The sequence below is a fragment of the Nelumbo lutea genome, chromosome 1, assembly GCF_056320005.1.
Source record: "Nelumbo lutea isolate HS-2025 chromosome 1, American lotus-T2T, whole genome shotgun sequence".
NCBI classification, from domain to species: Eukaryota; Viridiplantae; Streptophyta; class Magnoliopsida; order Proteales; family Nelumbonaceae; genus Nelumbo; species Nelumbo lutea.
Window position 1 is genome coordinate 137701545 of NC_142684.1, and position 10879 is coordinate 137712423.

The window sequence follows — 10879 nt, forward strand, 5'->3', positions numbered from 1 at the left end:
AGCCGGCCTAGAAAATACCAATTATATTTTGTTGAGCACTTACAGAAATCGGGCATTTGCATCATTTTTCAGCTTGGTTGAATTTGCAATGTAAACCAATAGAAGGATTTGAAAACTACGAAACTAACCTGCGTGATATTCCAATTGCACTACTAATTATGTGATATACCTGATAGCATTCCCATCTTGTATGAACTACACGGGAAAGTAGCAAGAAAAAGATATAAAATGCCCCATGGCTCCATCGCTGCAACAACTAAGTAAATCATCCATACAAATTTTATGGCCCAAGACTCTCTCTCTCCCTCTCTCTCTCCCCTTTCTGGTCTCGCTTTCTGAACATATTTCCTGTAAACTTTGGAAGTCTTAAAGGGAAAAAGAACCCACTCAACAGATTATACACCCCACAGATAGGCTGATGGAGCCCACCACTGAAGCTCCCAGTTGATGAGAATGGAAATCATCCACACGCATGGGCCCCTCCCAAGCATGGACTAAAGCAAAGCCAAGAAAGATTGGCTTTCCGTTGCATATTTCCTTACTTGGTGGTTAGGCCTAATTTGAATGGAAAGAAAGGTTCTGCGATGTCATCGATAGCGAATCCCAGTGAAGTAATTGAAGTCGTGGTGTTGAACTCTTAGCTGTTTTAGCCACGAATCTGCTGCACTCAACAATGACAGCAACCTTTCTTGGTCCCGACCACTCTCGTCTGAGATCCACACACTTCCATGCATCTTATAAGTAGCTAGACCGAATGGTGGGAGAACTATACCTTCTTCACCTTCCTTTTGCTTCCTGTGGGCAGCACTCCCCTTATCTTCTTCGGCCTCCTCCATTTCTGTATTGGAGTGGACATCAGAATCAGATGGTGTAGAACTAGCAAGCATGCAACATGTCTCTAGAACTTATAAAAAATTTTAAGGGAAAGAGAGTGGAAATAACCTTGGAAAGAAGATGAAAGCGTGTGGAAAGTAAGAAAACAAGCAGACAAGTCCTTTACAGTTCTCCCTGTAGGAATGTGATATATTGGGTACCTGAACAAATTAATCCAGTCATTAGTACTTTCACTACTTTGCTTAGCTGCAGAGGTCAGAGGATTGGGGAAATGAAAAGGCATTCAACTACAATTTTTATGGTGGGCTGGATTAGAGGATTGATGGTTTAATTCAATGCCATCAATCCCATACCTCCTAAAGTTGTGTAAAGAAAGCCTGATTGGATGATCACACATTCAATCTGTAGGATGGCTGGGAACAATTGCCAAACAGTTGTTTGACAGGGGAGAATACAATAGGCAATCAATGAAATAAATCCAAAACAAGTATGGTTAGCTAAGATTTCCTACTGGTGCATCATCGCTTATATAAATCAAAGGTCTGTAGGACTATAATATTTTTTATATGTTCAAATGAGAGAAAGAGAGATATCAACCAACCAAGCAACTGCCATCCAACTAGCTGGTGAAAGATCTATACTCCTTAGTGATATTAATCCCGGAAATCTTTGAGCTAGTTCATTGATCTGAAACATAAAGTAAAGAGGTAGGTGGTCAGTGATGAGTGATGACTATAGAAGAGAAGGCCCAATCAGGGAAATTTTCACAAAGATGATTAAGACTATTTTGGCCAATTCCCAATCGAAAAGAGCAGAGAATTCAGGATTATAACTTAGCAACAACATCATATGCTAATGGGACAGCATCAAAAGAAAGAATACATATTCTAACCAAATTCTAGAAAGTACAACAAAAGAATATAGAATAAAGTTAGCCAAGAATTTTCAGAAAAGGCACAGTCAAAAAAAGATGAATTCTTTTTTGAAAAGTCAAAACTTTATCAGATAATGCTTATGATGCTCTTTCGGTGCAAAGGATATTAAAAGATTCTAACAAATCTACAACCAGAGCGATTATTTATACATTCTAATTACAGTAAAATGAACACTTCGAGGATGATTTGCTCTAAAACTAATGGCCCAAGATAAATAAAAGGTGAATGCAAGAGATTGAGCTAAGATAAATGAGAGAGAAGCATTAGTACTTTGGTAGATAAGTGTACCTTATCCATGAGAGGTACCCTTCCATAAGGAGCTGATCTCTCAAAATACTCAAAGCAAAGATGGCCCAATCTATCACTCAGATGCCAAGAGTTCTCTTGATCATGCCCACATTCCTCAAAGGAACCACCATCCCATCTCCACAACTTGTCATTTTCGTTCTCCTCACTGCAGGAATCACTCAAGGAATCTCTTATACTGTTCTCTATCTTCTGCTTTCAACTGATGTAAATCAAAGGTGGCTCATCAATCAAGGCATGACCCATTTGACATGCCCATTTAAAAAGGTTATATAAAATAACCCCTTAAGAATAAATGCAGCAACCTTTGTAGGTGAAGGGTCATCAACTAGATCTTAAATGGAATATCAGAAACCAATACACAAATAAAATGCAATGGAGGTTAAGAGATCAAAATCTTGACATTGAATGCGTGATTTGAGTAGCTAAGGGTCATCCGTGCTATCTCTTTTCGTCGATACTTCAACTAGTATCAACTTAAGGGGGTGTTGCACAACGTGAATGCTTTTTGTTTTTAAAATTTCCACATCAGCGAAAAACAAAAACATGTTCTTGAAGAGTGCTTTTGTTTTGGGAAACAGAAACAAGTTGGTTTTGTTAAAAAAAAAAAAATCATGAAAGGATGTTTTTTAAAACAAAAACAAATGTTGGAGTAAAGATGTTGTATGAACCATGAAAGATGAAAGAAGATGAGATATATTATATGATTTAAAACAAAAACATGTTTTTCAAACTGGAAATTCAAGAACATCAGACCAGATGGTTTTAATTTGTTTTGGAACTCACACAAAGAAAAAAAAATCACATTCTAAATCAATTTCTGTTCATATAGTTAAAACACAGAAGAAGCTCTAGCAAACAGGGAAAGACAGGAAAGCACGATTGTAGAAACCGAAATGTTACCGGAAACCGTTCAAGGATGAATGGCTTGTGAAGATCTGGATTGCTGACAGATAAGGAACGTAGTACTGAATAACAGTTTCACCATTCTTTAATATGATCGGAACTCCAGCACCATAAGCACTCCATTCACCATAACAACTCCAGAGATCTCCCAAGGTGAAATACTCTACTGTTTCTCTGTCCCATGGATGCCAAAGCCGATTAAGGTTCATCAAAGCAGTCTGCAAAAAGATGAGGAAAACACATGAACTAAAGAAAAAAAAAAAAAAAAAAAGAAAAACCCAGTAGTAATTCGCCCATAGCAGAGAATGAAAAGAAAAGAGATGAGATAAATAAAACAAACCTTGGGTAGAAATTGTGATGGAACGATGGGTGTCGTACAATCCAGAAAGCATTCCAGGTTTGACTGCATTGATCTTCTCTCAAAGATCATGGTTTGAGAGAAGAAGGGAGAGAGGGATACAGAGCCCGAGAGGGTCTCCTCCCCGCGAAACAGAGGAAGAGAGAGAGAGAGAGAGAGAGAGAGAGAGAGAGAGAGAGAGTTTTTATCTTTTAGGGCGCTGAAAAGAGGGGAAGTTGTTCCTTGGGAGTTCTGTTCTCTGATGTTTCTACTTTCAACAGCTAACTATATATAAAATTAAAATTTTAAAATAGAGTTACTTAGCAAAAACGTTGGCACACCGAAAAAACCTGAAATCGGAGACTCCAACTCTTACACTCAATAAAATCCAAACGGTGTCGTGGATTCTTGTCCAACTTTGATTTACAGAGAGGAAACGGCAACAAGAAGTAAATTTGCTTCTATGTTCTTCACTCTTGAAGAAAACTCAACAGCTCTCTCCTTGTTTTAAGGACTCGAGAAATTTCTTCCTTCGTAGAAGGTAATGAGGGTTTAGAGCCTCTGTTCTTAAACGTGAACAAATCCACTGACCACAAGGAAAAGTGGAAAATGCTTGGATTCTTTAATCCGAAAATCACGACCACTCTTTAGAAGAAAGAAAAGGATTACAGTTTCAGAGCCAAATTCGACAGCTCTAGGTACAAGAATTGTAGGATAGGTTCAAAATATAAAAGGGGAAAAAGAAAGCAAATCAACCCAGAAACCTACGAACCTCAGTTTCGCAGTCCAGAGTCGTCCAGAATCAGCTTTTCTGATGTGCTAACTATTTCGCTTTATTTTGGCTTTCAATACGAAAAGTAACGCAGATATTCTGCTTAAAGGTGGATTGATTCCCGGGATTGAAGTCGGTTAAAAGATGATCCCACAGATACAGAACTTTCTTATAAAGCAGAGGTTACGAAATGATCAGCAACAACGGAATCAGAATCATTCTATTGGAACTTCAGAGATCTTATTCTCAGCCACAAAATTTCCCTTCCGGGAAGAAACAATAGAGACCAGAATCGAGATACAATGTGAAGAAGCCAGGTTAACGGACGGACCCTTTTAAGTTCTTCTCTCTGTGAATCAAAAACACCAACTTTTCTAAAATTGAATCCGTGTCTAGACTGTAATATCCATTCCATTGGCTTTTCTCTTCTGAGAGAATTTATTAGTCAATGTAGTCTCTATCACCGATATAGCAAAAATAAACTAAAATCAAAACCGGTGAAAAACAGTAACACCACAGAACACAACAGTTCGATTTGCCGCGTTTTCTCGGCAACATCTCAACCGTTTAAATTTATTTATGATATTTTCCTCCTTAAAGCTTTTTAAATTCACGCTTTTGATTTGTTAACTCTTTTTTTGTTCGATAAATAATTAACCAAAAGAAAATCTTGAAGTTTGGATAAGCGCGTGAATTTAACAATTTGTTAATAGTATGTAACAGCTCTACAGGAGGCCTGTTTATTTTGCTTCGTGTTGAGTAGAGGGGGCGAGTAGATAACGGAAACAACACCTGCCTGAAGCCAAACAGTCCGGCGGTGGGGGTCCTACCGCTACCGCTGGATTTATGCCACCTTGACTAAACTGCGGTAATTGGCTAGAGCTCGAGGGTAGTGGCCCCTGGATTAATACCATTTTGACGGTCGCCACCCGTAAAGTTGGATTCTGGGGGGCAGCAAACAATACTTATTCAAACTTATACTAAATAATTTGCCACCTGTCAAGAAGGGAAATTTTTTTGGGCGGCAAAACAAATCAACAGCTTCCTTCATTGCGGGATATAAGTAAATGTTGTAAATGGTAAAGATATAAGGATATTCGACTATGATATGGAAAAGTGAGAGAGCTGTTGCTTGCTCGAGAGAGCATTGGCGAGTTTATGAGAGAGCATTTGCTTGCTCGAGAGAGTGTTAGTAGAACTATTTAGAGGGGAGATCTCATATCGCGCGGCATGAAGATTTGCATACAATGGAGCGAAGGGAGACTAGCGATCAGGAAGAGAGTAGGATGGAGAAGCGATTAAAAGCACTCCAAAGCACATGCAGTAAAGCTTTGTATGGCAAAGTGGTGGCGGATAGAAGAATGAATGCACATGCAATCACTCAAAAAGTTAGGCATTTTTTATCAAATGGCAGCTATGAGGTGAAATGGTTGGAGGGAGAGCAAATATGGATATGCTTTAAAAAAGATAGGGAGGCGAAGAGATTCCTACTCCAGGAACCATGGCTCTGTTAGACAGTGTATGTCCTTATCTCCAATCAGAATGATTTACCTTATGACATTTAATGTAAATGAATAAAGTACATAATTGATTCATGTTATTGTGGTGTGTTTCTGTGTAATACCCTTAAACTGGACACATATGAGACTCGTGTTAGTTTAGAATCTTTACAGCCGTTGGATAGATCTGGGGAGATTTATCCTGCCAATGTTGACACTGATGTACCGCCAAGTTAGTTGGGGTGACTTGTCTCAGCTACCAGGGTGAGACCTGAGGTACATGCAGTGTAGGTTTTCTTAAAACACTGAACCATACCAGAATTCCAGTATTGCCCTGGGCCTTGGAGATAAATGGGCAAAACTGGAATGTTACACCTAACCCCTAGACTCGATTATGATACTGCACTAGGTGTCGGATTGGGCTGTCTTTGATATACCAATCGGTGAGATCCTTAGATGGGGCCAAAACGGGGGTATATTGGGACAATCCGAGAATTCATCTGAGTGGGTGATCATAGTGGCAGGATCAGCCCCTTTGTCGGACAAAGTGAATGATCAGGGATGCACTCTCTCTGATGGAAACCAAAGTTGTCGGCAACCGATTTTAACCGTTGAAATTTGTTTTGCAAAATATATTTATATAGAGATATACATATAAATATTATGGTTTCAAAATGTATGCAAAAGGTTTTAATTCCCATGATCCATGTAAGTAGAGAGTGCAACATTGTTCCTTGCAGCCAAGGGAGAGGTCCTCTCTTGTCGGACAGTGTTTGATCATTATGGGCTGAGAGGTTAAGTGTAAGACTATTGGTGGGTGTCAAATCCAACCAAAGATAAATGTCCTGCTCAAATTAAATATTTTTGTAGATAGTGATGAGCAAAGTTGTCTCCACAAGGATTGGGTGGATTTATTTCCAAGAGAAAAGAAAATAGAGGAGTTGTTATAAAAGCAAGGAAAATAAAATAAAATAAAATAAAACATGGATTAAATCGATGGGAGGTTGCTTCTGGTTGAAGGGACAAGTTCAGCCTTGATTCTTATCATTGATCATCGATGCAAGGATAAATTCATATGTTTATGAATAAATTGGTTATAGCCATTAACAAGCTCTAACAAGCTCTTAGGATTTAATCTATTAATAGCATTAAGAGGGGGGAGACCCAATTCTAGTCAACGATCTCACAAGCTCGAACCGTTTAAATCAGATCATATATCCTCCTAACATAAATCGAAAACTTGTCCATAATCAATTTATGTTAGTTGCCACCATGATTAAACCTACCAATCATATACGAAATTGATGGTTCAATCGGCCATAGATTATTCTTACTGAATGAGCAAGGGATCCTTCTTGCTTAATCAATAAAAATAATCATCACAGGAAATCGCAGAAAACATATGAATACCCATAAACAATGAACTGAAATAAAAATCAATTAGATTTCACAATGTTTATAAAATCAAACTTCCCTAACCTTCAACTAGAAAATCAAAAGCTTATACACACTTCATGTAGAAATCGCAGCTTCCAGATGATGAGGGTGTATTATGCTTTCTTCCTCCCTTCTTGCTGAATTTTTGTTTCCAAGATTGAGTGCCATGAGTGCTAGTCGAACCCCCTTTATATAGCCTTAGGGGAAGGGGTTGTTTCCAACACCTCTAAGGAGTTCCTTCTCAAAAATGGAAAGTCTTATCTCCTAATGGGATAAGGCTTAATTCAAATCTAATCTTATCCTTATCTCTAAATAGAAACTCTTAACTAAGTTGGACTCTAACTCTTTTCTTTCTTTAAGATTACAATAAAAATAAGATCTGATTAAGACTCTTAGCTGGATTCTATTAGGAATGATGAGTGGGCCCTACTATTGCATGTTGAATTGGGCTGGTCTTCTCCAACGAACTGGGGTTTCTCTGTGAATTGGGCTTCTCTGCGAATTGGGCTTTGCTGCAATCTGGGCCTCTCTACAAATTGGGATTCTCTACGAATTCGCAGAGACTTTGGGCCCGATTTTGACCTTGATACAGTCTGAATCTATCAAAACTCAAAACATGAAAGTTGTAGAGTTTATCCTTATCTTTCCAATGCATCTCAAATTCAATTGGAATCCAAATGGAAGAGTTATGCCCAAGTTACCACGCAGCACCGAAACTATGCAAAATTACCCAATTAGCCTTGTTTTTTACCTAACGCCTTCTTTCGTGCCCTAAATCAAAATATAAGAATAGTGAGTCCAATTAGTTACTAAATAAGTATAAAAGACTGAATATTAAGGGATAAAGATATGATAATTTTCATTCTCATCAAATTCCCCCACACTTAGACCTTGCCCATCCTCGGGCAAGACAAAATTCAAGCAAAATAAGCAAACTATTCTACCAGACTTTAAACTCAATCTTCCTTCATCTTTTTTCACAAAGATCCTAGGTCGGTTATTGTGAATTGTTAAGTTAATACGATCAAGTTATACTCAACTCATCTATCAGCCAATCCCTTCTTTACTACTACAAATCAGGTAGTAAACTAGGGAAAACATTTTTACTTCCTTTCTCTCTTTTTTTTTTTCTGGTGGAAGTGAATGCATTTTATGCTCCATCTCACTTTTAAGATTACTTGGTTAGTAGGTCCATTTTATGCTCCATCCTACTATTTGAAATGCTAGCTAGTAGGTGCATTTTATGCTCCATCCTACTATTGATTTTCTTGGCTGGTAGGTGTATCTTATGCTCCGTCCTACCAATTTGTAGTAATGGTAAAATATTTACTTCATTTACTTAAACCTTAATTTAGGACTAGCTTAAAAGGGATGGTTTCAGATGAATGGTGTACTCCCTGATCATATTTCTTTACTCAATTCACAAGAATCTTTCCAAAACACTATTTCAATTGATTCCAAAAGAGTTGAGTTTTTTTTTTTTGAACTGAAATAAAAATCAATTATCAGATCCTATACTCCCCCCCCCCCCACTTCAAACTTACATTGTCCCCAATGTAAGGTGAAATGCAAGGAAAAGGTGGAAATAACTAAACTATAAATGCGAAAACAAGAAGAAAAAAAAGAAAAACAAACTTCCCTATTTTTAATCATCATAAATCAGATCCTCTAACTTTTGTAGTTGCAATTTCTGGTGTTCTCCCCTTTCATCCACCATGGGTGGGTTCAAATCTGAAATAGGGGCCTGCAATTTAGAACTCAAGGTTGACTCCTCTTTCTCAGGATGCTTAGTAATGGAAATTCCGAATCCCTCCTTCTCACCAAGTTCAAAAACTTCATGTGCTAAAGAATCAATCACATCAACAGAATAAACAGGATTATCATCAGTAGGATATTTTATGGCATCATAAATATTAAACTTAACAATCTTACCATCAAATTCCATGATAAGTGTCCCCTTATGCACATCGATTTTGGTCTTGGATGTCTTAAGAGATAGTCTTCCCAACAAAATTGGAGTTGAATTGGAAGAATTATCTTCTTTCATATCAATCACGTAAAAATCAGTAGGAAAGACCAAATCATTGACTTGAACTAACACGTCCTCCAAAACCCCCTTTGGATATGTAGAAGATTGATCAGCAAGTTGTAGAGTCACACTCGATTCTTTCAATGGCCCAAGGTTCAAAGTAGTGTAAATAGAATGGGGCATGACATTTATCGAAGCTCCTAGATCTAACATTGCTCTTTCGATCTTAATGTTTCCTGTCTTACAAGGGATAGAAAACATACCTGGATCCTTGCATTTAGGAGGTAATTTCTTTTGGAGGATTGCTGAAACATTCTCCCCTATATGGACTTTCTCATACCCTTTAGCTTTTTCTTAGTAGTGCATAACTCCTTGAGGAATTTAGCATAGCGAGGTACATGCTTAATTGCATCAAGTAGGGGAATATTTACCTCAACCTTGCGAAATGTCTCAAGAATATCCTTCTCTTGCTCCTCCTTCTTGGATTTTGCAAATCGGCTAGGAAAATGTGGAGTTGTCACTATGGCTTGGGGTTGTTCACCGCTTGGATCTTGAGTTTGGGGTGGTGGTGCTTCATCTTCTATTTCTTCTTCAATTGTATTCTTAGGAACTTCCTTCCTATGCCTATTCAGCTCCTTTCTGCTTCTTAAAGTAATTGTACTAGCATTCTGCTTAGGGTTGACTATGGTCTGTGAGGGTAGTTTTCCTGATCCTTGAGATTCCAATCGACTCACAGTAGTTACCAATTGGCTCACCTGATTCTCTAGGTTTTGGATGCTTGTCCTTGTCTCCTGTTGGAATTGTTGGGTATTAGCTACAAGTGCTTTTACAATTTCATCCAAAGACATACCTGGTCTGGGAGGTGCATGTTGTGGAGCTAGTGGTCTAGGTTGGAAATTGAAGGGATTGACTCCATAGCTAAGATTAGGGTGATCCCTCCATCCTGGATTATACGTATTCGAATAGGGGTCGTATCTCTTTTATGGGAACCCTCCAACAGCATTGTCTTGTTCGTAGGGTTCATCTTGAAGTGTAGGGCACATGCCAGTAGGATGACCTGTAGTTGAGCAAATGCTACAAGTCTTTATCTGTTGTACGTGGCCGACAACCAGTTTTTCCACGAGAGAGGTGAGGGTATCTAATCGTTGATCAATGAAAGAAGTGCTTACCTCATCGACTCTCCTTGGAACGGGTTCCTGTCTATTGCTGAACTGTTGTGCATTGGCTGCCATGTTTGAGATTAATTCTCTTGCTTGAGTAGGAGTTTTATTCACCAACACACCTTCGCTTGCTGCATCAATCATACTTCTATCCATCGGCAATACTCATAGAGAGTTTCCCCATTGAATTGTGGACAACTGGCACATAGTTGTTTGAATCACTCCCAATACTCATAGAGAGTTTCCCCATTGAATTGTCTTATCCCACAAATTTCCTTCCTGATATTAGCAGCTCATGAGGCAGGGAAGGACTTCTCAAGAAATAGCTTCTTCAACTCATTCCATGTAGTGATAGAACTAGAGTATTGGAAGTGATTCCGCTTGACCGTTTGCTTGAGGGTGTGCCACTGAGGTTAAGTTCTGTTGAATTCCCATGTCTTGCCACCAGTTCTGGAATTTAATGTCCTTAAACTACTTACCGTTGTCAGAGATCAGTACCCAAGGTAGTCTGAAACGGCACACTATGTTCTTCCAAAAGAAATTTTGCACATTTCGCGCCGTGACTGTTACGAGATGTTCAACTTCTACCCATTTAGTGAAATAATCAACTGCCACCACTAAGAACCTCCTCTGGCCTGTCGCTGGTGGAAACGGTCTGAGTATA

The 10879-nt window shown here is 38.6% G+C and overlaps 1 protein-coding gene across 2 annotated transcripts; it reads right to left on the bottom strand.

Annotated features, from left to right (window-relative positions):
* Window positions 1-222: 222 nt before the first annotated feature.
* LOC148877849 (uncharacterized) lies at window positions 223-4538 on the bottom strand. 2 transcript variants are annotated; one of them, XM_088945152.1, is made up of 7 exons: window positions 4091-4503; window positions 3322-3961; window positions 2979-3199; window positions 2058-2223; window positions 1436-1521; window positions 943-1034; window positions 223-838 (listed from the first exon to the last, which is right to left on the bottom strand). In XM_088945152.1, exons 2-7 carry the CDS (start codon window positions 3409-3411, stop codon window positions 588-590), a joined length of 906 nt encoding a protein of 301 aa, XP_088801278.1. In that variant the 5' UTR covers window positions 3412-3961; window positions 4091-4503; the 3' UTR covers window positions 223-587. The 2 variants fall into 2 exon arrangements, with proteins under 2 accessions (XP_088801278.1, XP_088801285.1); XM_088945159.1 differs by lacking the exon at window positions 3322-3961 and having other exon boundaries at window positions 4091-4538.
* Window positions 4539-10879: the final 6341 nt, after the last annotated feature.

Coding starts and splice junctions, on each gene's coding strand:
- LOC148877849 (XM_088945152.1), bottom strand. CDS start 3,411: ATGATCTTTGAGAGAAGATCAATGCAGTCAAACCTGGAATGCTTTCTG. Junction 3,200..3,321: donor CATCACAATTTCTACCCAAG/GTTTGTTTTATT, acceptor ATCTTTTTGCAG/ACTGCTTTGATGAACCTTAA. Junction 2,224..2,978: donor TCATCCTTGAACGGTTTCCG/GTAACATTTCGG, acceptor TGATTCCTGCAG/TGAGGAGAACGAAAATGACA.